This window comes from Mizuhopecten yessoensis, unplaced genomic scaffold, assembly GCF_002113885.1.
Source record: "Mizuhopecten yessoensis strain PY_sf001 unplaced genomic scaffold, ASM211388v2 scaffold716331, whole genome shotgun sequence".
In the NCBI taxonomy this organism is placed as follows: Eukaryota; Metazoa; Mollusca; class Bivalvia; order Pectinida; family Pectinidae; genus Mizuhopecten; species Mizuhopecten yessoensis.
In genome coordinates, this window is record NW_018480063.1 from 704,659 (window position 1) to 732,320 (window position 27,662).

Below are 27,662 nucleotides of genomic sequence, written 5' to 3' on the forward strand. Positions count from 1 at the left end.
ATTCCTTCAGATTTGGTAACAATGTTTGTGTTCCTCTGTCTTTTCACCCATCTTGGGCACATTTTGTTTTTCGTGTGATAATTGCTGTAGATATTGTACAGATATTTCAACCAAATTCTGTATGCACATCCGACTCATCCTAAGTTTGCCAACAGATGTGATTTGTGCATATTTACAGATAATTAATGAGGTATAAGGCTTTTTNAGATAATAAATGAGGTATAAGGCTTTTTTTATTCTTCAAGTTTTAAGCTATACATTATGTCTCAACAGCACGATACTCACATGTCTAAACCTAACCTCAATAATGTTTACCTACAATATGTCCTGCATGCAAGCGGGGGATATAAATTCCACGAATTTGCTTGTTTGCTATTCAGGTGAGAGATACAGGCCCTTTGAGCCTATTCTTGATTTTGTATGCATTTTTCTTCAAAATGATATGAATAGAATATAGATCAATGCATATACACACACTAATATAAGAATACCTGTGGAATCACTTATTGATTCACTGTTTTATTGTGTTTCAGATGAACTCCAGTGGCACAAGTGTGCCCACCGTAAACCTTTCTACACCTATACCTGTTACAACAAGTATCCCTGGTAACCGTAGCTCCATGACAACACTTCTGCCGGCCCTGGAGAATGTGACGGGGAATGCATCGTACATCCAGCCCCTGATCTTCCTCCAAACCAGAGCAGCCCAGGGCATTGGGGGTGTGTGTGCCTTCCTGGCACTCCTCATTACTGTCCACCAGGTAGGCCAAGTATTAAAAATTCTACTCAACATGAAATACGGAACAAATCTCAAGAAAAATCTTTTCCGGTCTCAATTGTCACTTTTTGAAAAGAGGGCGTTGTTATTGATCTATTAAAGCAGTATATTTGTATATATTGCATTGCAATATATCAAATTATCTGGTTAACAACTGTATCAAAATGCTCACAAAAATGTACACATATGTACTACTTACTAAGTTAGGTAACAAATGTCCTGTTTATGCATTACAAATTACATCCGTATTAATCTGGCAATAATTAGCTTATGTCTGGTATTAAGCCCACCCATCCTTTTCAGCAGTATCAACTTAATTAGGTGTGTACAATTAAAATTGTCTGGTGCCCAGGGCTAATGGATTTTATGTTTGGGCCATCATTATTTTTCAACATTAACTATGAATATATAGTAATTCATTTTCAAAAAAAATTGTCAATCAAACTTTCCTAACCAAGTGTTTGAAAGTAATGGTCACCTAATGGCAAACGTCCATATTCAGTTGGTTGGTGTATACGTAAATGTCATTGTATCAGCTACATAATAGATATATATGTTTTAGTGTGAAACAACTACTGCATTCATTTGATTCTAAACTCTTTTCCCCTTTTTCTTTTCTCCTTTTTTGAAAAAAAAGTATTTTTTATTTACAACTTAAACCAGGCTCAACTATATAAGTTGTAAGACAATACAACTGATATTGATTTTAACAATGTAAATAATGATCAAGATGGAACTGGTTACAATGTGCTACTTGCCTTTTGCCATTATACATTTATTTTGTCTAAACATTGGCGCCAGTATTATTGATGATGCGTATATAATGATGACTACTGGTCACACATCCTTTACTTGCATTTCATACAGACCAATTTAACATTGCAACTTGCAGCAGTGGATTTTAAAGATTTCATGTTTGATCCAAAATCTGAACTGTTACCTAGATTGTAATCAGGAGGAAATAAAATTTCCTTTTTCTTTGGTTTCCTTAGTTTTTAATGCAATGGTTCAGGTCTGTTAACAATTATTGTGTAAATAGCTGTGTAGACTGTAAATATTATTGTTTAATCAATAATGGATGTGTGAATAGTGAATACTGGTAAACATTTAGTTTTTGGATAAATTTTTAAATTCACTAGCCAACAATAAGTTATACAGTTATACACAGTTACATAGCCAACAGTAATACAGTTATTTAAGCATTGAACTTAGCGCGCATTATGTTGTTTGCTTGCAAAGCTGTGTCATTCAAATAGATCATAAATACCATACAAAAACAGTACAATACTTATATTTACGTTTTCTCTGCCTCTTATGTTATTTTTTAACTTATAATTTATATTTAAAATTAAGAATGCCCGCCTTATCGACAGTCCACACAATTTCGTTCAATAGTTTTAACAACGTATTGTCGCGTGCTGATTGGCAAGCAAAGTAGTACTTTGAAATTTTAACAAACACTTCAATGTTATTCCACAGTTCAGTATCAATACAATTGCGTATGATATGTCCATAGGGTGATTTAAGTTCATCAATAGAACTCTGAGCTGAAAGTTAGATTTGAAATTGTTTCGATTTTTCCCCGGAACAAATTTTGCGCATGGACAAATACAGTGAACACTGTAAATCCGACCTTGCCCTCCACGAGGGAGTTATTTTTGGAAGATAATTCAAACTTTTCTCTTTGCTCATTTTGTGAAGAATCCAGGCGTGAATTTATTGGGTGATTGTATGGGAACCTGACAACAGTCGGTAGATTCTATAACAGCCTCGTTATTTGACATGTCGTCAGAAACTGAGGACCTTGGATGCGAGACGCGTGAAACTGATAGCACTTGAAGTGAGTGATCTTGCGAGGGAGCACAGGTTCGTTACAAATGTCTGAAATGTTTATGTGTGCTGTGACTCATATCAGTAGGTCTTGTTACACATGTGTCAGTAGGTTTATAGAATATGTGTATTTCAGACATTTGTAACGAACCCCTGTTGATCAGTGCAGTGTAACAGACGATATTGCTGATAAATAGCATGAGCATTAAAATTGTTTCCATTGCCGGCATTCGTGATTTCAACCGATGTGCATTTTGTACGATATTGCAGACCTTGGTCTTGTTTTCGTTGTAAAAAAAGTTTTTTATTTTATTTTTTATTTTGCACATAAATTTACAATGACATTGTCAAATCTCACAATGCCCAGCGATATTTCAGCAGCCATCATGTTTATTTATATTGGATATTGTAGTTCCGGTCAGTGTTGTATTAATACACTAAGAATTGTGTCTCGTGATGCATGGTAATTAAAGTCCCATCAACGACACAGCTTTCAAAGAGGCTATATAGTGACAATGCCATGCAAATGTAAATATACAGTTACATAGCCGGCAGTAATACAGTTATACACAGTTTTACATAGCCAACAGTATTACAGTTATACACAGTTACATAGCTGACAGTAATACAGTTATACAGAGTTACATAGCCAAAGGCTATGTAACTGTGTATAACTGTCTAACTATTGGCTATATGTAACTGTGTATAACTGTCTAACTATTGGCTATATGTAACTGTGTATAACTGTCTAACTATTGGCTATATGTATCTGTGTATAACTGAACTACTGTTGGCTATGTAATTGTGTATAACTGTATAACTATTGGCTATGTCACTGTGTATAACTATACTACTGTTGGCTATGTAATTGTGTATAACTGTATAACTATTGGATATGTCACTGTGTATAACTATACTACTGTTGGCTATGTAACTGAGTATAACTGGATAACTGTTGGCTATGTAACTGAGTATAACTGGATAACTGTTGGCTATGTAACTGAGTATAACTGGATAACTGTTGGCTATGTAACTGAGTATAACTGGATAACTGTTGGCTATGTAACTGAGTATAACTGGATAACTGTTGGCTATGTAACTGAGTATAACTGGATAACTGTTGGCTATGTAACTGAGTATAACTGGATAACTGTTGGCTATGTAACTGTGTACAACTGTATTACAGCTGTTGGCTATGTAACCGTGTATAACTGAACTACTGTTGGCTATGTATCTGTGTATAACTGAACTACTGTTGGCTATGTAACTGTGTATAACTATACAACTGTTGGCTATGTTACTGTGTATAACTGTATAACTGTTGGCTATGTTACTGTGTATAACTATACAACTGTTGGCTATGTTACTGTGTATAACTGAACTACAATTTAGTGAATAGTGACTAATATAGTGGTTGCAAAACACAGATCTATTCTAACATTGTAATTCATTCTCTGAGGGACATTTAAATGTAATTAAGGTTCTGAGATTAAATACTATGATTGATCACATATAAATGAACATAAGTTATCTAGCTTTGAAGCAGCAGTTTATGTTACATTTGCTCGTGATTACAACAATAATAGTTAATAAAGAAATAAAGGAATCTCAACAATAATAGTGTAAACAGTACACAATTACACAAACAAATCCCACTAAAAAAATAGTGTTGACATCACAGAATTTTGTTGCATCCTAATTAACTGTAATGAAGTGATACATTCAACGGCTTAACAGTGTTATCAATTCCACAACAGGGCAGATAGAAAAAACTTGAATTCAACTACTTCATGACAAATAAGGTTGAGGATTGAGGTGTCATGGAGAGTTTTGGGGATATTGCAGAAATAAAACATCCATACTCTAACTGGTTAGCAGTGATTCCTTTGATTATGTTGAAAAAAAAGTTTTAAATGAACAATTATTTAAGACTAGTGATTCAGAGATTTTGTAAGAATTTTGTAAAATATTTTGTGGAAAAATCCTATTTTAGTGTGTATGTATATCATGGGTTATGCTCATGTACACTTTCTGCACCACTGGAATATGTCATAGCAAATTGAAGGCACAAAGATAGCTGTTTGATTGGTCTCGGGTAAAAATAAAACTGACCAATAGCTAGGCTGATACTTGTCCTTTGAAGATTACGAAGGGATAACACCTGACTTCAAAGTCAGTTAATTTTTAATGTTACGTGACCGCAAGACTTTTTTGATGTACATCTAAGAATCAAACTAGTCTTCTTGTCTCATCAACAAGGTGGTGCACACTGAGCTTTCTATTTTGCTATGACATATTCCAGGGGTGCAGAGAGCGTACATTGTAAGTGAGCTTAACCCCTGGATATCGAGGATGAAGTAAATCTTGCTTTGTCCACTCAGTAGCAATTATTACATAATACATGTAGTACAGTGGATCTTGGTTTATATCATAAGCTCATATCAAAGATCTTCTGTCTGGAGTTTGATGGTTTTGAGTTAGCATCTAACTGGAGTTTAATGGTCCTGAGCTGGCATCTGTCTAGAGTTTGGTGGTCCTGAGCTGGCATCTGTTTAGAGTTTGATGGTCCTGAGCTGGTATCTGTCTAGAGTTTGGTGGTCCTGAGCTGGCACCTGTCTAGAGTTTGATGGTCCTGAGCTGGCATCTATCTAGAGTTTGATGGTCCTGAGCTGGCATCTGTCTAGAGTTTGGTGGTCCTGAGCTGGCATCTGTCTAGAGTTTGATGGTCCTGAGCTGGTATCTGTCAAGAGTTTGATGGTCCTGAGCTGGCATCTGTCTAGATAGAGTTTGATGGTCCTGAGCTGGCATCTGTCTAGATAGAGTTTGATGGTCCTGAGCTGGCATCTGTCTAGAGTTTGATGGTCCTGAGCTGGTATCTGTCGAGAGTTTGATGGTCTTGAGCTGGCATTTGTTTAGAGTTTGATGGTCCTGAGCTGGCATCTGTTTAGAGTTTGATGGTCCTGAGCTGGCATCTGTTTAGAGTTTGATGGTCCTGAGCTGGCATCTGTTTAGAGTTTGATGGTCCTGAGCTGGCATCTGTTTAGAGTTTGATGGTCCTGAGCTGGCATCTGTTTAGAGTTTGATGGTCCTGAGCTGGCATCTGTTTAGAGTTTGATGGTCCTGAGCTGGCATCTGTTTAGAGTTTGATGGTCCTGAGCTGGCATCTGTTTAGAGTTTGATGGTCCTGAGCTGGCATCTGTTTAGAGTTTGATGGTCCTGAGCTGGCATCTGTTTAGAGTTTGATGGTCCTGAGCTGGCATCTGTTTAGAGTTTGATGGTCCTGAGCTGGTATCTGTTTAAAGTTTGATGGTTCCTTTTACAGTACGTCTGGAATTAATCTGCCTGTGATGGAAGCTTGCTGGAATGAATGACAATTGGCTTAAACATTCTTAAATAGGTTTAATGTCTCGGTATTCTGGCTCAAAAATATTATGTAAAAAAATTGTATATTTATTCCCCCCATAAAGTGGTTGCAGTTTTGATGTTAAGTTAGGATTTTGACTTTTAAATGTGTTGCAGAAAATTTTGATATAAGATGCGCTAAGTGATACATACACAATCTATTTGATTATGCAGTACCTGTATCGTGACAGGTTCTGATGTATCCTAAATAAAATTCCTTATTGTTATGCAGTATGCAAATATAGATGCACAAAAGGTGTGTTACAATACATGTAACATAGATATCAAACTCTAGAAATAATTGACTGCAGGTGGAAATTCAATTTTTATTTTTTCTTATGAAATTTCATCTAATAAACATTTGCATAAACATTCTTTATACATATAATTATACTTGTATAAACTACCAAACAAATAAGTATGCTTGTGTTTATACTGGCAAGCATAAACCTAACAAATGGTGCACATCTCATTTGAATTTCCAGGTGAATTAGGATAGCATTGATATTGTATCCACTGTCATGATAACAGTGCCTTGATATCCATCCCACAAAACATCCACACTCCAGGATGTCGCCGCTTATAAACCAATTCTCATGTTCCCGTCTAATTCCATGTGGAATGACAGGGGTTAAACAACATTCACCTTGGCTGGTCAAGGTCATATTTCCAGGGTCAAGTTTAGTTCACGTCAGAATTTTAGTATCATGATAAACAGTAAGTGATCTGTATGGGTATTATTCTAATAGAATCTTCATATTGATTCTATCATTCCACTATAGCTGTAGGCAATTTAGCTGAAAATGTCACCAGCTTAAAGAACCCTGTATCACTAGTTGGAATAGCAGGCACTGATCACCCTTCTGTAGAGAAAGAAATGGTATTGTTACTCTATGTATACATACAGCACATGTCATCTAAACTTTATTAACACTGTGTTACACATGTAGCACCTGAAATCAGCTTTTTGGTATAAACTTTTAAATACATTTTTTAATTAGAAAAGCGAAGACCTAAATAGCCTTTATGGTCCTTCGTCCCAGGAGTTTAATGATGGGAATGATTACATGGTAAACAACAGAATGTAGTGAGAGAAATGCCGTGACCCCTATAAAGGCCTACATTGCAGTAGGGTGACTGGGAATCCCTGCAATGTCAACTAGAAACTTATTGATTCTTCTGTTGTTAATTTTGAGCAAGCATTACTATGGGTATTGATCTGGTCAGCTAGCAATTTCAAGCTTGCATCTCTGTCTTCCTCTGTAACGGATTGTGTGTGTTATATAGCACTGGGGCGACCTCTGTCATTACTATCCATATGTCTGTTACTTTCATGTCTATAGAGCTTTTAAAACAAACATACAAGAGTCATAATCCATACAGAATTACACGACCTTCATTTAATACAATTTGATGTATGGAAAGATAAAAATGTTCGGTGTTAATGTTGACATACTTATTTTAATGTCTATAACTTTAACTAAAACTGAACAGCTGTACAAATGTTTATAGAGCTTACTTCTTAATTGAATCACTGTATGTAGAGTTAACTTCTAAAATGAACCACTGTGTAAAGTTAAATTCTCAAATGAACCACTGTGTGTAGAGTTAACTTCTCAAATGAACCACTGTGTATCGAGTTAACTTCTCAAATGAACCACTGTGTGTAAAGGTAACTTCTAAAATGAACCACTGTGTGTAAAGGTAACATCTAAAATAAACCACAGTGTGTAAAGGTCACATCTAAAATGAACCACTGTGTGTAGAGGTCACATCTAAATTGAACCACTGTGTGTAAAGGTAACATCTAAAATGAACCACTGTATGTAAAGGTCACTTAAAATGAACCACTGTGTGTAGAGGTTATTGATTATAAGGTAAATGTTGTTCAATAAAATTTTATAAAAAAGGCCAGAATCAGACCGACGACTAGGGACGGTAATTATTGTGGACTAAAATGACATAATTCATGTAATATCTTTTTGAATGTAGGACTGATAAACACGAACAAATAAATGACTCTTTCATTGGTAAAGATATCCAAACATCAACAAAGACCCAAGTCAACATGTTTTATGTAATACAGAATGAATAAATCTGAAACTTGGCAAACTGCTTCTGAAAACATGGATTATGCCATTGATTCAATTCCTCAGAACTAACAGATACATTATTAAGTATGAGAGTATCTATAGTACTCTTGAAGTTCCCAAAACCAACTAAGGCACTATAGTATATTGTTGTTATTTTAAAAGATGCAACTAAAAATTGTTACAAAAATGTCATTGTGGGTAAATTTCTATGATGATACATTGCCATCACAACTAATGATAATTTTGTTTAATTAGCTTCCTTGGTCCTTCGGACCAAGGTGAGCTTATGCCATACCGTGGCGTCCGTCGTCCGTCCGTCGTCTGTACTTCAACAATTGCTTTAAACGACTTCTTCTTCTTAACCACTGATTGGAATTTAACTAAATTTAACTGGAAGCATCCCTAGGTGGTGGGGATTCAAAATTGTACAAATAGTTTGGCTGACCCCCCACGGGGCTGAGGGGCGGGGGCAATTAGGCTATATTGCTTTAAGCGACTTCTTCTCTGGAACTAAGTGATGGATATCAACCATATTGGACTGGAAGCATCCACAGGTGGTGGGAATTCAAAATTGTACAAATAGATGGGCTGACCCCCCAGGGGGCTTAGGGGCGGGGCCAAAAGGGGCAATTAGGCTATATTGCTGTAAGCGTCTTCTTCTCTGGAACTAAGTGATGGGGGCTGAGGGGCGTGGCCAAAAGGGGGCAATTTGTCTATATTGTTACAAAAAACTTCTTCTGTAGAACTATGCAATGGATATCAATCATATTTGGTCAGAAGCATTCATGAGAGGCGGGGATTCAAAATTGTACAAATGGTGGGGCTGACCCCAAAGGGGCTGAGGGGCGGGTCAAAAAGGGTAATTTGGCTATATTGCTATAAATTACTTCTTCTGTAGAACTATGCACTAGATATCAATCATATTTGGTTGGAAGCATTCATGGGAGGCAGGGATTCAAATTGTACAAGTAGTGAGGCTGACCCCCTTGGCTAAAGGGGAGGGCCAAAAATAGTTTATTGCTTGGAAATGGTTAAGATCCCTAACCTATAACCATATATACAATTGCTGAAAATGAAGAGAAGAATGCACATATGCTTCCAGGATTGCCTAGGGGTCTGGCCCCACCCTTGGAGACATAGTCCTTGGAGACATAGTCCTTGGGTCATGACTTTGAAACGGTTGAGATCCCCACCCCAAAACTGTATATACAAGCGCTGGGCATAAAGAGACGAATGCAGTCATGATATTATAATTGATCCTAGGGTCTGGCCACAACCCTAGGGACCTAGTTTCTGCGTCACAGCTTGGAAACAGTTGAGATCCCCACCCCATAACAATACATAAAATTTCTGGGCATGAAAAATCTAATACAGATAGGATACAAGGATTTTCCTTAGGGTCTGGCCCCATTCCTTTGGATCTTATTTGGAGAATATTTTGCCATGATTGCTTTGATATCCAGGTGAGCGATACAGGCCCTCTAGGCCTCTTGTTTGTATTGATCTTGAGAAATATCTTTACTGATATTTCGCACATTTCTGTAGTTTTTATATAAAAATAAACCAACACAAGGACTCAAACTTTTAGACGCTAAATTCATTTCATGTATATACTTGAGGTTTTAGATTGTTGTTGATTCTAACCTCCTATGCCTATATGGTAGTGTGTAGGTATAATGTGAGTATTGCTAATGAGAATGGCTGGGTTCTCTTGTAATACGTGATAGCAAGCAAGGTTTTCCGCCCTGATGATCATAACATTTGTGCATTGATCCGCTGGTTGTCAATGTAATAGCATCTTACTGAGATTTACAATACCCAATGAGTGTGGATGGCAAGTGGTACATGACTGGAGGATTTGAGTTAATTAAGACACTCCTATTACCAGTAGAGATTGACAGATTGATTTACTGTCGTGGCTACTCAACACCAACTTACAGTCTTATCCAGGAAGGCCTTGACATAGCACTAGGAGAATTCCTAGCACTTGAGCCCAGTGAAGCTGTTTTTGTATCGAATATATACATTAGGAGGACACTATTCTGTTTCGGACTTGCACACATGCTCAAACAATTTTGTCTCCTTGTTCATTATAATTGGAGAAATGTATAGGTAACATTTACATGATCAAGAAATACATGTAATATATCTTTCTGGTGATGTAGTATACATCTTTCTGGTGATTTAGTATGCATCTGTATATATTGTTATAGTATCTCAGGCTTAGGTTTTATGATAATGTATATATATATGCTGCAAAATTGCCTTGAAGAAGTAAACAGCCTAAAATCTACTACAGTAAATGCTGGTACTATAGGGTGACCTTGACACTCCAGTAAATGCTGGTACTATAGGGTGACCTTGACACTCCAGTAAATGATGATATTACAGGGTGACATTGACACTCCAGTAAATGATGATACTACATGGTGACCTTGACACTCTAGTAAATGATGATACTACATGGTGACCTTGACACTCCAGTAAATGTTGATACTACATGGTGGCCTTGACACTCCAGTAAATGATGATATTACAGGGTGACATTGACACTCCAGTAAATGATGATATTATAGGGTGACCTTGACACTCTAGTAAATGATGATACTACATGGTGACATTGACACTCCAGTAAATGATGATACTACATGGTGACCTTAACACTCCAGTAAATGATGATATTACAGGGTGACATTGACACTCCAGTAAATGTTGATATTACAGGGTGACATTGACACTCCAGTAAATGATGATATTACAGGGTGACCTTGACACTCCAGTAAATGATGATACTACATGGTGGCCTTGACCCTCCAGTAAATGATGATACTACATGGGGACCTTGACACTCCAGTAAATGATACTACATGGTTACCTTGACACTCCAGTAAATGATACTACATTGTGACCTTGACACTCCAGTAAATGATACTACATTGTGACCTTGACACTCCAGTAAATGATGATCCTACATGGTGACCTTGACACTCCAGTAAATGCTGGTACTACAGGGGGACATTGACACTCCAGTAAATGCTGATACTACAGGGTGACATTGACACTCCAGTAACTGATGATATTACAGGGTGACCTTGACACTCCAGTAAATGCTGGTACTACAGGGTGACATAGACACTCCAGTAAATGCTGGTACTACAGGGTGACATTGACACTCCAGTAAATGATGATATTACAGGGTGACATTGACACTCCAGTAAATCATGGTACTATAGGGTGGACTTGACACTCCAGTAAATGATGATACTATATGGTGACCTTGACACTCCAGTAAATGATACTACATGGTGACCTTGACACTCCAGTAAATGATTATACTACAGAGTGACTTTGACACTCCAGTAAATGATGAAACTACAGGGTGACCTTAACATGCCAGTTAGATTATACTATAGCTATAGGGTGACCTTGAAGAAGTCACCTGTACCCTATAATTACTCCAGTATATTATGATACTACAGGGTGACCTTGAAGTGATGTTACTACAAGGACCATGAAGTGATGATACATGTACTACAGGGGTACCATGAAGTGATGATACATGTACTACAGGGGTACCATGAAGTGATGATACATGTACTACAGGGGTACCATGAAGTGATGATACATGTACTACAGGGGTACCATGAAGAAATAAGCTGAACATTATATCCACCCCATGCTAGCACTGCTGTGAGTTGGACATTTTGTTTATGCAGTTTAAATTCAAATACTCATTTGTACTTTTCAATTTGATTACTTAAACTTTTTACCTTTAAGTATTTTCCCCTGTTTCTTAAGTTTGTTAAAAATGCAACAGGACCAGTCCAGGATGGACGATTTAAACCCTGGCCCAGCGATTTTTATACTGTCATTCTAACCATCCAAGCTACAAGTTGTTCAATATTACCCTGGCCCAGTCCTGCGACAGTTATGTCCAAAACCAAACTAATGGGAGGTTGCATTACACAGTGGAGTTCTCTACTAGTGTTTTGTTTACAGGGGTTCATGGATCCTTCACTGCCGTACTTACAAAAACATGCTACCATACACACGTTTAACTTTATAAATTATACTCTTTTACTAATACAAACGTCATGTTTCCCTTTAAGCATGGAATACGGGTGTTCACTAAGATGATACTTAGTTGAAAATGTTCTAAATACAAAATATGCCTTATGATGTAAACTAGAACATACAGGCTATCCAGATATGGATTTATTGTAACTGGTTACTGAGTCCTTAGAGACTTGATACATGCCTGTAGCACTTGAAGTAAAATGCTGTCGCATCACTGGAAGTGATCATAATGTGACCGTACTGTAAGTCATTTGTCTTCGTCTCAGACATTGTGATTATGTCACATATGTTACAGTTGGGCCTGGCGATCTTCACAACAACAGGCTGTGTATCAGTGTATCCTACTTGATCAGATCTGCCTGTCATAAAACAGTAGTCTGCTGGTTCACTTATACAGAATACATTTATTTCTCAATATTGGATTTTTTTACTGCATCTGTTTGAAAAAAATATGTATGGTACAACCAGAACTAGTAAAATGCGTCGTATCAGCGTATTATAAATGAACATGTTTTGTTATATTTCCTGTTTCATTTATTGTACATCTAATGAAATTTTGGGCAGTATTTAGTAGTTACTTTGTCCTTCTTCTTTCCATTCATTCTGTGTCTACATTGGATATCTTGAACTGCTAAACATTATGCGATGAAATCTGAAATCGTATTATGACAAAAATCTTGTCAAATTAATAGAAATTCAGGTATATATGCCCAAGGTCCAATGGTGACAAAAATTGGGTTAAAAAGTTGCTTGTGCCGATTTTAACTTTTGAAGGTTAGCATATGATTTGATTATAACTGCTTATCTATTTTAATACAAACAGAAAATGTGTGATTCATAACACTTCAGGTCCACACCCATATGGTCACATTATTATCAATTGCTTGCCCAGACCATAACCTAATCCAGTGATTATTATGGGTATTTGATGGTCCTTCATTAACACCTAATATGAGTACTGTGATAACAAAATGTTATACATATACCTCTACTGCTGAAAGTAAAGATTATAACAAGGGTCTGAAGCTCAAATCTGTGCATATTTGTCATACTAATAACTTTTATATTATTGGACACTATAACAGGCAAGATCAAGGTCACAGCATTAGGTCAAATGTCAAACCATTGCAGTGCTTACCATGGCTGTAACTTTGAAGTTGTTTTCTGCTGTTAAAGGCAGTATGTTTCATTTCAAGCAAGTAGAACAGAAAAGTGTCAATTTTTATTTTCAATTGCAAAGTTGTGTTTACCTTAATAGAACAAATACGATACTATGGATAAGTGTTAATAAGCTTAGCACACTACACTTATATTGCTCACGTAATTTCTTCATCAATAAGAATATATGTATTGAGAATAAATGGCCTCGGTACTATGGATAAGTGTGAATTAGCTTAGCACACTACACCTATTGCTCACGTAATTTCTTCATCAATAAGAATATATGTGTTGAGAATAAATGGCCTCATTTGTTTGCTGGCTTGTGACAGGGACTGCTTGTGAATTGCTAGTTGGTTTAGGTACAGTAATGGTTACTGTTTGGCGCTAATGTGTCTGCAGTAAGCTTAAGGCCTATATTATCTCTGGTTCCATCTCTGGCTTTCAGTTAACTGCCTGTGCTCATTTATTTTACATGTACAAGTTTGAAGCTTGAATTCCTCAATTATATATAAAACTGGAAGTTCTGCTGTAGCTTAGTGTGTGCAGTGAGTAACATATATGTTGGAAAATGTGTACTGTGTATTTCTGTGTAATTAGATAGGGGAAGACTTCCTATATTGTGTTAGGTCCAATGGGCAGGCTTGCAATTGCTGTAAGTGAATTTGAATTGATTTATGCGTGATTGTTTAATACAATACAAATCCATTCTCACAATGTTTTTTGTCAGCGTATTTGCACATGTCCAATCACCTAATGTGTGTTGTACCAGATCCAGATCTATATTATCTCTTCTATAATTTTGAAAAGTAGTGCTTGTACTTAAGTGATTTCTTGGTTTTGACACATGTTAACCTTTTGATGAACCATTATACTGTCAACTAGGCTAATGAGTCTTGGGGCCATATTTATGAAACGTTTTTTGTCAAGTTGAAACTAAGATTCTGTGCTCAAGCCCTGTTCTGGTGGTAAATCAATAAAAAAAAACCATTTTGACATTTAATTTGGAAGAACTTTCGAGTGACATCACGCGGAGTAATTTTACTTTTGACCGTGTCTCATCATTTCAATGAATTACAAGAAAGTTGGTCTGAACACAAGAGTCCAATTGTTTGACCATGAGATTGATTTCATGAATACAGGCCCTGATTCCTTTAACAAGATCCAACAAACTTTTTATGATGCATCAGTAGTATGTAAGGAGAATGGAAAAGCAAAGTTGAAGACTTTAACCCAGGACGTGATTTGTAAGGGTTAGATCACAACCCAAGGACTTGACTTAAGTTATCATAGGAGTGAAGTAGGTGATATATCACAGTGACGGTCATACCTCAAGGACCAGATATATAGAAGTGAAGATCACAACCCAAGGGGTGATATATCACAGTGACTGTCATACCTCAAGGACCAGATATATAGAAGCAAAGATCACAACCAAAGGACATGACTTAAGTTATCATAGGAGTGAAGTAGGTGATATATCAGTGACGGTGATATATCACAGTGACGGTCATACCTCAAGGACCAGATATATAGAAGAGAAGATCACAACCCAAGGGGGGATATAGCACAGTGACGGGCAAACCTAAAGGACCAGATATATAGGAGCAAAGATCACAACCAAAGGGGTGATATATCACATTGACGGTCATACCTCAAGTACCAGATATATAGAAGTGAAGATAACAACCCAAGGGGAGATATATCACAGTGACTGTCGTACCTCAAGGACCAGATACATAGAAGTGAAGATCACAGCCCAAGGGGTGATATATCACAGTGACGGTCATACCTCCAGGACCAGATATATAGAACTGAAGATCACAACCCAAGGGGTGATATATCACAGTGATGGTCATACCTCCAGGACCAGATATATAGAAGTGAAGATAACAACCCAAGGGGTGATATATCACAGTGACGGTCATACCTCCAGGACCAGATATAAAGAGGTGAAGATCACAGCCCAAGGTGTGATATAGCACAGTGACGGTCATACCTAAAGGACCAGATATATAGAAGTGAAGATCACAACCCAAGGAGTGATATAGCACAGTGACGGTCATACCTAAAGGACCAGATATATAAAAGTGAAGATCACAACCCAAGGTTCATCTACATGGCTAAACTTTATTTTATATAAAAAGTGTTTCAGTAGTTTTTATCACGGTTCCAGTGTAGAAAATATGCTTTTTAAGCCTACAATCAATAAAAATTATGTATCCTTTCACCGTCTTAAAGATTAAGGTCTGCTTATTGATTGGCCATGATGCATTATTTTTTATGGTAAAACCTAATTTCTGTACAGGCATGTCATGTTCACATGTAAGTGAGACAGATTTCCAGCAGTACAAGCTCTAGTCATTACCTAGCCTTCACATCTATAATGTAGAGATTTACCAGCAAGCCAACTCTATTGTTTGCCAGGGTTTGAGGCCAATATCCTGATAAATAAAGCAATTTTCTTGTTAGGATATTGGTTCAGGAGATAATTTCAATTTAGGGAAAATAGTTATACCTTGGGACTCAACATGTATATATTAGATAACACAGGTTTCATTTACTAAGTATGACTGGATTTTAAAAGACCAATTTATATAAGACCATTGTATCATTTACTTGAGAAATTACAGTCACTCCCAATGTTCACGTTGTAAATATTCCAAAAGCATTTATGTGTCATCTTAAACACATTTTATAAATTTGTCTTTGTTCTTGGAAGTTCTGTTTGGACATCAAATGTATGTGAGATTTGTCCAGATATTGATTTAGTACATGTATGGATTTGACTGAGGAAACTCAGTAAAGGTAGAACTGCATTTGTAATTTAGAATTCCAAGTTGTACAGTAAAACCTTGGTAAAATGCCTTTCATTTCATTTACCACCTTGCTTACTGCCAATGCAGGGTGTCCCCTTTTCCTTTAGTTAATAGCAATTCCTTTGTATGTCTCTCTTGATACATCCCCAAACCCTCGTCTATCACAAGTATAGGACACATGGTGGTCGGATAACAAGGTTTGATTGTACATGTTAGTCTGTGAAACAAAAGTAGGAACAGATTAAAGTTGTGCTTCCCTACATAAATTTTAGAGCTAGATTTTGTTACTTTTTCTAACTCTGGACAAACAGATAATTTGTTTCCTAGACTGTGTTTGATTGTACCATACCATTATTTGATGTGATGTGTTCCTACTGGTTGACATTAATTGATGTGCTGTAACAGAGAGTGCCTCATCCTATATGTGGGTACCTTTATTGTTTCTGCTAAAGTCATCACCTTAGTCTGCTGGAGCTTGTCCTTGGGAAAGGTGAAGGTCATGCTGTATTTATCCATCCTCTGGGGCTGCAGGCTTGAAGGAATTATCTCCAGAAATAAATAAATTGTGTAAATCTACATAAATATTTTACTATTTTTGGTATCTAGTCTGGCCGTGGTGATGAGGATGGACTCTACTTCATTCTTGATCAGATGTAAATGCAAAATTTCATGAAATCTGTCTCAGTAGTTCCATTTAACCTAGTGCTTATTTATCAAAATCAGCAACAACAAAAATACAAAGGGCTACTCTTTTTTTTTTCTTTTTTTTTCTCTTTTCCAAATTAATCAAATGCTTTTGATCCCAAATTTGAAAAAGCAAGGCTATCACTCTGGTGCTTTAAGATCACCGAGTCTAAGGTAGACAAAAGTCTCTTTAATGATTCTTCTTACATACTACTGATGCATCATACAAAGTTTGATGGATCTTGTTAAAGGAATCAGGACCTGTATTCATGAAATCAATGATCAGCAGCTTCATATGTAAAACCCAATTAATAGCTACACAGGCAGACACACAGCCAGTTTACACATGGAGTGGTATTTAATTCGTAGATATCAACAGAACAATCCCAGTGAATTGTCAGTCAGATACAGACAGATATGTACTTGTTCTTGGTGTCTGTTGCTAAAAATGCCTGGATTTTACCATGTTGCTATGGTAACAGAGGCACATCTGTATTCGATTGTTACTTGTAATGACATATCAGGATTAAACATGATTGGATTATTCTATGAGATGTGATGACAAGAGTCCAATTAGTTTTACATTACCAATGAAATATGAAAATGTACCATTTCTCAGTTATTTCACCAGAAATTGACCTAGTGTTTCATTTTTCACTACGTTTATCAGCTAGTAAAAACCTTGCGATCAAAGTCAAATGCATCAATTTTCATATCCCCGCTTCGATCGAGGTTAAGGGTTATATTATTGTATGCACTTTGTCTGTGCGTCCGTCTTTGCTGACTGGTTTCTAGAGCATTTCTCAGCAACTATTTCAGGAGTCAGCATCAAATTTGTACAGAGATACAACATGGGAAGATGATGCCATGTTACATGTATATCCCACAGTTAGGTAACTATGACCTCAATTTGACCTTTGACCTGGACCTCAGGTACTGAAATAGAGGTTTCTGGAGCATACATCAACTGTTTCATGAATGGGCTTCAAACTTTGTCCATAGGTACATCATGGGCAGGCAGACATGTCACATCCTTATATGAGATCACAGTGGCCTCTATATGACCTTCTACCTTGACCGCAAGTGCTAAAATAATGGTTTCCGGAGCATATATTAGCCACTGTTACATTTATTATAATAGGCATCATACTTTGTAGGTAGTGTGTCAAACCCTAATATGAAGACACTGTGTCCTCTATGTGACCTTTGACCTTGGCTTCAAGTACTAAAATGCAATATAATGTAGATTTCTGGAGCGTATCTCTGCCATCTTTCATGAATGGACATCAAACTTTGAATATAAGGTACCAGGTACTCCTGGGAAAATGGTATGTCACATAGTTTAGTTAGATCAGAGTGACCTTTTTTTGAACTTTGACATTATGACCTGAAATACTAAAATAATGGTTACGGAACATATCTTGACTACTTTTTCATGAATGAGCTAGCGCTTCAAACTTTGTATATATGTAAGATACATCATAGGAAGGCAGTGTGTCACATCTTAACCTGTGGTCATTATGTCCTCTATTTGACATTTGACCTTGACCTCAATTATTTAAACACAGTGTAATACAGGTTTCCGAAGCATAACTTGACTTCCATTTCATGTATAAACTTAAGATTTTACATTAGTGTACTATATATATAATCAAGGAATATGTTGGTTAGTAAAATCAGTTCTATTCAACGTCAAGTTTAAAATACAGCGCAGGCGTAGGTATCTGTAAAGCTTATTGGCTACCATTTTATGTAAACGCACGCAGACCTGAAATGATGGTCACAGTGTGGTAAATGAAAAATCATAGTGGAAAAAAAGGTTCATGAGGTCAACTTCCAACTATTTGACCTAGACCTCAAGTACCCAACACTGTTTATATAGGAACAGGTATGTGGGAAGCAGGGGTATCCGTGAAGTCCACACTTCAAGTTTAGTCTACTTAGTCTTAATTTTGAATTCTTTTATAAGATAACACATATATAAATATATTTTTGTTGTGGCTCAAAGTGTTGTTTTTTTTTTCTAAAAGTGAAGAGATTAAAATTTTGCAAACTGGAGAATGAAAGAGTCTACCGGCCATAAAACATACAACCTATTTCAAACAGTCACACATGCTAAATTACCAGATCATTTAAGATGTATAAGCCCCATGAATTGAACAAAATATCAGATCCCTGTGAAAATAACCTACCATACATTATCCTTCAAAGTCCTGAACAGATTTGTTTTAAATTATTTTTTGTCTTGATGAATTGATGGTTCTTCTTTACTGAAAAGACATAATAAAAGTATATTTATTGATATTGGTCTTAAAAATGTACAAGTGGATAAACAGCGGTTGCCTGAACATCAATAAGGAATATCAAAATATTCTTAAAAACCAAACTTTTGACTATTGTTGGGGAAACCTACTATATATTAAACAGTGTGTCTTTTTAAAGCTCCTACTTTATATCTTCAGTGCAGTTGAGTTGAATAATAAGTGGATTTGAAACCATTCACTTGGATGATATAGTACAGGTTAGATTTTGTGACCATAGGGTTGCTTACTGATATTCTCCATATGGGGGATTTACATCGATGTTATATCTATATAATAAACTAATTATAGTATATCAATTCTATCTTCTTGTAATATGATGTATATGTACATGTAACTGTTCTGTTTCACTGTGTCTTGAAAAAGGAGCGGATCGCTCCGAAAATTTGACAACCTAAACTTGTCCACACTGTTGGAATTACTTCTTTGCCCCATATATAATTAACTAACATAGATTTTCAAGCACACTCACATAATTGTTGTCCTGTTATATTTAAATCTTATTCTTTTGTTGATACGAGACGCTAGAAATAAAAAGGCTTGAATGCACCTGTTAAATGTATGTATACCTTGATATATATCTTTAGTAGGTAACACATGTTGTTTGTCTATAAACGACTATTGTTGGGTGACACATTTGATAAAACCCTCATTGAGATATACAATGTACATGTATATATCTGGTGGTATAAACCTTGTGTATCCTACAGTATGTACATACAGGGGTGACATACGTTATTCATAAATGCATTCTTTATGAAATTACTACAGCACGTATCTCTTCCATGTAAATTATCTATGAAATAAAGTTGTTTTTTTCCCATTCTGTATAGTGCCAAAACAGTTGTAAATAATCCTACTGCTCTATCAGTGCTGTTGTACTAACTCATCTGCTAACGATTAAATAAAAAAAAAATATATATATATCTTTTCAGATCTATCTGCACCTGCGATACTACACCTGTCCTAACGAGCAGCGATGGATTGTGAGGATCCTGTTTATTGTCCCAATCTACTCCTTCGATTCCTTCCTGAGTCTCATGTTTTTCAACAATGACAATTACTATGTGTACTTTGACAGTATTCGTGATTGTTACGAAGGTGCGTTGACAAAAAAGTGGAAAAGCTCCAACATTCCACAGAACAAAATTGAAAGAAAGCCCTTGAGTATGGTGTGTTTTAAGATAATCGAATGTATTGATTTTAGAAGCAGACTTGTTTGATCATCGTCCTCTTTAGTGATTTGTGCGGCGTCTTTCCTCATACATATAAATGCTCCATTACTTCCAGGGCAGAAATTGAAGGAATTAGTCAGTCTGGTGTTTGGAATTTACGTTTGTTGCAACAGTTAAACATTTGATATGCACGTAAGGTCCACAACTTCTAGAAAAAGTATACTGTATGCAATAAATTGGATCTCTATATAGATGTACATGTATCAATTTAACAGAGTTAACTTTTACCACATGCCTCTGCTAGGAATCACACCTGGGATTATAGATTACATGTACTAACAAGTTTTTCTAGCCAAGTAACTTCAAAAGAAAGAAAGTCTGTATGATTGTCATAACTTGCAATTTTGGTGAGGAATGAACTTAAATTCATGACTGTTGTTAATGATACTCTGGTTGATGTGTAGAAGTACTGCACAAATAATTCAGTTGTGTTAGCTTTTGTTCTAATATAAAACCAGGGCGAGAATTAAGAAACAATATCAAACTTCCACAAATTTCCATTATTCTATTTCTTTTCAATATGTACGGTAATTGAAGTTTAAAATTATGCAAAATCAAAAACTTCTACGAAATCAAAAACTTCTACAGGTTGAATTTTCCTAGGAGTATAATGTGATATAAATGATCGGTTTTTGAAAATTTGCATGTCATACAGAAATTTGGTGCTGTGATTGCCGTTTTAAATGCTTTTCTGATAACAGATTCCATCTCATTTGCAGCATTTGTGATCTACAGTTTCCTGAGTCTGTGTTATGAATACCTCGGTGGTGAGAGCTCAATTATGTCGGAAATCAGGGGAAAACCAATCAAGTGAGTTGGATGCCAGCCGTTACAGAGATAACACGGCTCTATTTGCATGTCAGGATCAATAGTTGTAACACAATCCTGACGATGTTTTGATTGAGTTGGAGAGTTTTTGTTATTTGTTGAAATTAAGGGCAAATGTTATATTGGTAAAAAAAGGTCATGTTATAAATACGACCTACAAATAAAGACTCTCTAAGATATAGTCTACTGGTTATCTTAACATTGACAGTATTTTCTTGTAACCGTTACTGTGTGCCTGTCTGTATAAACAATGTAAAAATACCTTTACTGTATGCCTATCTGTATAATTGGGTACTCTATGTATACTGTACATATACTGTTAATGAGTGTGTATGAGATTTGCCAGAACCATTAGTGCACCTGTACCTATAGATGAACTTTGCCCTACAGATCCAGCTGGATATGGTGTACATGTTGCCTGTCTGGGAGGCAGTATACAATCGGCTTCCTCAGGTTCTGTAAACAGGTATGTTATTTAACGACTAAGGTTCTGTTGGTTGTTATTTATATGAAACACTGAAAAATACTCTTTTGTAATTTGTACATAATCAAAATGGACCAGGAAATCAGTGAAGTGGTTAAGCAAAATGGTGCCCACGAATGTATTTTTTTTTTTTTGGCAAATACATTTATGTACTATGATAACAGGCATTCAGTGTATCTGAAAACTAAAATGGAAAAAGCAAATTTAATTGAAATATCTGTTTTCATATCTCTTTTTTTTTTGAAAAATTTCCAATGATATGGTAATGTTTTTTTGTCCTAAAAAGCGTAGTCAAGGGGAACAACTCTAACTTACTACTTGCTAGGTGGCATATACGCCACCTAGCGTCAGTTCTTTGCTTGACGGTTTTATAAATCCATTTTAGGTTATTTGTAAATATGCATCCAATTGGTTGTTATTATGTATTGATATGTATGTGCAGCTCAAGTAGAGGGCATAGGCCTATTCTATTAGGCCTATATTGTGGGAGCAATAGTTCATAAATAAAATGTTTTACATTTTATTTATTTGTTGTTCCCCTAATTGACGTACGTTTAGGTAAACAACACACACAAAACCCCAAACCAATCCTTCATGTAACCATTACCCAATTTCTGTCCCAATTTCAAAAAATATTATCTAAAAAGATTAGATTTTTGATAACTCTGCCAGGTTGACATCGGAAAATATCATAATCATCATTAACCTACATTTGTTTTACAAACAAGGACAAAATCTATGTATGGAAGAGCAGTTAATAGATTGTGTGGGACTATAATGAAATCCAATGACAGTTAGCAAGCATCATTGTTGGTAACAAAGTGTAGAGCAGGTCATCCATATTAATAAAACAAAATTGTAGATTCCTTACTTCCCAGCTGAAATGATTTCATTTAATGTAGCTGTACTGGAGACACTGTCGAATGTGATCACACAGACTGCTCTCAATGAAAAAGTTATACTGCTACACTTCAGTGTCTCATCTGTCAGGGATAATGTGTGTGAGCACACAGACTGCTCTCACTGATAAAGGTATACTGGAGACTCTGTAGTGTCTCATCTGTCATGGATAATCAGACTGCCCTCACTGATAGAGTTATACTGAAGACTCTGTAGTGTCTCATCTGGCAGGGATAATGTGTATGATCACACAGACTGCTCTCACTGATAGTTATACTGAAGACACTACGGTGTCTCATCTGTCAGGGATAATCAGACTGCTCTCACTGATAGTTATACTAAAGACACTACAGTGTCTCATCTGTCAGGGATAATCAGACTGCCCTCACTGATAGAGTTATACTGAAGACTCTGTAGTGTCTCATCTGGCAGGGATAATGTGTATGATCACACAGACTGCTCTCACTGATAGTTATACTGAAGACACTACGGTGTCTCATCTGTTAGGGATAATCAGACTGCTCTCACNCCTACATTGTCTCATCTGTCAGGGATAATCAGACTGCTCTCACTGATAGTTATACTGAATACACTACAGTGTCTCATCTGTCAGGGATAATCAGACTGCCCTCACTGATAGAGTTATACTGAAGACTCTGTAGTGTCTCCTCTGTCATGGATAATCAGACTGCTCTCATTGATAGTTATACTGAAGACACTACAGTGTCTCACCTGTCAGGGATAATCATACTGCTCTCATTGATAGAGTTATACTGACGACACTATTGTCCCCCCTCTGTCAGGGATAATCAAACTGCTCTCACTGAAAGTTATACTGAAGACCCTACAGTGTCTCATCTGTCAGGGATAATCAGACTGCTCTCATTGATAGAGTTATACTGAAGACACTATGGTGTCTCATCTGTCAGGGATAATCAAACTGCTCTCACTGATAGTTATACTGAAGACACTACAGTGTCTCATCTGTCAGGGATAATCAGACTGCTCTCATTGATAGAGGTATACTGAAGACACTACAGTGTCTCATCTGTCAGGGATAATCAGACTGCTCTCATTGATAGAGTTATACTGAAGACACTACAGTGTCTCATCTGTCAGAGATAATCAGACTGCTCTCATTGATAGAGTTATACTGAAGACACTACAGTGTCTTATATGTCAGGGATGTTATACTGAAGACACTACAGTGTCTCAACTGTCAGGGATAATCAGACTGCTCTCATTGATAGAGGTATACTGAAGACACTATGGTGTCTCATCTGTCAGGGATAACCAGACTGCTCTCATTGATAGAGTTATACTGAAGACACTGCAGTGTCTCATCTGTCAGGGATAATCAGACTGCTCTCATTGATAGAGGTATACTGAAGACACTATGGTGTCTCATCTGTCAGGGATAATCAGACTGCTCTCATTGATAGAGTTATACTGAAGACACTACAGTGTCTTATATGTCAGGGATGTTATACTGAAGACACTACAGTGTCTCATCTGTCAGGGATAATCAGACTGCTCTCATTGATAGAGTTATACTTAAGACACTACAGTGTCTCATCTGTCAGGGATGTTATACTGGAGACAATTCAGTATCTCATCTGTCTGGGATAATGTGTATAATCACATAGACTGCTTTCATTTAAAACTGAAGTACCCCAGCCATCATCAGTTTTTTATAGTATCTTGTAATCGTTGGTTTAACCAAAACTTTATAGTCATTAACCTGTAGAGTTTTATTTAATTAAAAATTGAGTTTAAAAACTTGTGTTTTCTGTTTTCCAGGCCACTCTTCAGTTCTGTATCGTGAAACCTGTGATGGCAGTGATCACCCTGGTACTTCAGGCCTTCAGCTTGTACAAAGACGGCAATTTCTCGTAAGTCTTTTAGGTCCCTAATGAACAACAGACCTGTATTTTCTCTAGGTCCTATAATCATGTATAGTTACGTTTGTATGCCCGGCCATTTTATTGAGGGGTATGTAGTGCTTCACATGTTTGTCCCGTCCTGTCCTGTTCCATCACTTCCTGATGACCTGATTCAGTGTCATTTCTCTAGGGACCTCATTTCCAAACAGATTTTTATCAAATTGTATATAAAGGTAAATACCTTTAAATAATTCATATTTCAGGTTTTCAAAGGTCAAGATCACTTACTATTGATAGAACATTTTCAACCAATTCAGTGATGTCACTCTATTTCAACCAATTCAGTGATGTCACTCTAGCAATTTATTGTTTTTTGCAGATTTGATCAAGCTTTATACATAACTCATATATAAGAATATCTTTATGATAATAATCGTACAACAGTCACAGTAGTTTTCTAGGTAAAATGAACAACAGTATCATTTCTCTAGATTCAGTAAACAGCATTTCTATGTTAAGTGAACAACCATGTTTCAGTATTGTAATGAAACATATTTCTGGGTTGAGCAAACAACAGTAAATGACAGTTTCTCCTGTTTTTATGAACATCGTAGATAGCTGCTACATGACTAAACATTGTGTTGTGTTATGGAAAATCAAATGTAAACTATGCTATAGTCTATCATGTTTAAATGTATCATGTTTTGCACCATTTCAGACCCAGCTCTGGATATCTGTACATCATGCTTATCTACAACCTGTCCATCAGTTTTGCTTTGTACGCCCTTTTCCTATTCTACTTCGCCACCAGAGAATTGCTGAGCCCATACGACCCCCTGTGGAAATTCTTTACCGTCAAGTCTGTTATCTTCTTGTCATTTTGGCAGGGTGAGTATATCATTGGAGTCTAATATTAGAAGTTATTTCACCTTTATTTGAAAGGAATTACATAATCTTGTAAGTAAAGGCATCATCTAGAGAACATTGCTTCTTAGAAGATGCAAGATTAAACAATAATTATCAAGAATCGGTTTGGTTAAGTAATCTTGATTATTTTTAAGATTAACTCAGTTAACTTGGTAGTCTTTGGATGCAGTTTTGTCTAAATGTCAAATTTCTTCTTTGTTGTTTCTAAGGAATGTATTGATACAGTAAACATACATGTTTTAGTGTTAGTCTTATTTAAGTGTTTTTCCTGCTTAACTAAATTATGGTAATGTTATTTGATGTTGCTATAATTTTATTGCATATATTGTTGGTGTAGCAATTTGTCAATACACAATCTGTTAACATTTTACAATGCTCTAAAATTTGTGAAAATAGGTATCTTTAGGTATTGTGTTCGCCTTTATTGAAACGTTGATTAATACATTCTTCATTACAGGGGTTGTACTGGCTATTCTTGAGAAAGGAGGTGCAATAAGTCCCATATATTCTGAAGATGGTATAATGAGACAAGGAATGGGTACAGTGTCTGCTGGATATCAAAATTTCTTCATCTGTATCGAGATGGTGTTTGCGGCTTTAGCCCTAAGGTTTGCATTCCCACACTCTATTTATAGTTCCAGCCCCAGCTCTACTGCTGGTCGCACAGTGTCGCTACAAAGCATCTCCAGCAGCCTGAAGGAAACCATGAACCCACGTGACATCATGCAGGATGCCATTCACAATTTCCACCCCCAGTACCAGCAGTATACACAGCAAGGAATGAAGATCCCCCAAGAGGAGGAGGCTGCAGACGGCTGGCCATACGACCAGTACCAAAACCGGCCTGTACAAAATGGCAACGGCCCCTCCTCTGTGGCGGCGAATACACTCAACACAAACCCATCAACCCGCAGTCAACCTCGGCCACCAATCGCAAGCCAGCCAGCAAATAATGGGTCCACTATTACGCCTCACAGAAGGTTCAATGAGAAGACAACTCTTTTAAGTTCTGATGATGAATTCCAGTGATGAGACCTTATAGACAACTGCTATTCAGATGATGAGAACACTTGACACCATTAGTAGAGTGTATTCCACTGTGTGTAGTGCTGGAACAGTTGTTGAGTAAGATTGGGTATAACTCCACGCCTTGTAGCTGATGCTGTAGAGTTACCCTGGCACATCACAGGTCATTATTTAATTGGACAAGGTAATAAGTTGGACTGTTCTAATTTGATTAATTAAGGAAGCAAGGATACCATTGTCTCGACTACCTTGGGGTGTAGTTATAGAATCTTCCACTTCCTTTGGGGCAAGATAGTCAAATATCCACCTGATGCTTAACATTCTTAAATTTTCAAACCTATTAATTGCCAGAGGTGTAATATAATGTAAGGATCTTACCCAGAGGGTTAAAATTTGCCCATTTTGCCACTTAACAAGGCATATGATTCTTTTTCTCATTACAATGGATTTGATTTAGTGTTTGAGATTCAGTATAAAAATGAAGATCTATAACTTAAGGTACCATATATACATATTATGTATGTAGATAAAAGTTTAACTGACTATACCTCCTCCTAGACTAACTGATAACCTTAGTTTTGAATCAGAGACAACTCTACATTTTAACAAAGAGATTGAAGATGATACTGAAGTAGACTATCTTACTGAGGATTTGAACATAAGTCTGAGACGAGAACCAGTGTACAGGAGGGGAGATGTAGACATGTCTTTGTTGTTTTGACATGAGTAGATTGGTTACGGCTGGGAGTAAGAGATTCTTTACTGTATTTTCATTCCTTTGTATTCTGTCCTTGAATCTAAAAGCTAATATTTAGATGTGCACTGGGTTTTTATATAAAAAAAGGGTTACACAAAACTTAAAACACATTTAGATGTTTCATTTGTTATTTTTATTTTAGGATTCGCGGGCATCTTTATGAAATAGGGTTGGAGTTAGATTGTTTATACAATCTGCCATGACTATCCAGTTTAATTTATTGACGGGTACTTATCATCATGCTAGCTGGACCTAGGAGGCTAAATTCTCTCATGACAACTATGATGTTTGGGTGATGTGATGGGATTGACGATGTTCATTAAATACATACATTGCAAATAAACTATCATGTATGTTTGTTTGAAATATGATGAGTCACTACACAGTTGCATTACATAAAAAGTAAGAGTATTATTTGGAAACCTGGCAGTGTTGTCCATACAATACTGGAATACAATTC

At 36.5% G+C, this 27,662-nt stretch overlaps 1 protein-coding gene across 2 annotated transcripts in view; it reads left to right on the forward strand.

Annotated features, from left to right (window-relative positions):
* Positions 1 to 27,280, forward strand: part of LOC110443177 (transmembrane protein 184B-like) — a 31,140-nt gene extending 3,860 nt beyond the window's left edge. For both annotated transcript variants that reach the window (XM_021487222.1, XM_021487220.1), the window contains exons 2-8: positions 534 to 761; positions 20,098 to 20,263; positions 21,117 to 21,207; positions 21,616 to 21,691; positions 24,410 to 24,501; positions 25,211 to 25,380; positions 25,877 to 27,280. In XM_021487222.1, coding sequence (XP_021342897.1) covers positions 534 to 761; positions 20,098 to 20,263; positions 21,117 to 21,207; positions 21,616 to 21,691; positions 24,410 to 24,501; positions 25,211 to 25,380; positions 25,877 to 26,448 — 1,395 coding nt within the window. In that variant the 3' untranslated portion in view covers positions 26,449 to 27,280. The remainder of the gene's footprint in view (positions 1 to 533; positions 762 to 20,097; positions 20,264 to 21,116; positions 21,208 to 21,615; positions 21,692 to 24,409; positions 24,502 to 25,210; positions 25,381 to 25,876) is intronic.
* The last annotated feature ends 382 nt before the right edge of the window (positions 27,281 to 27,662 follow it).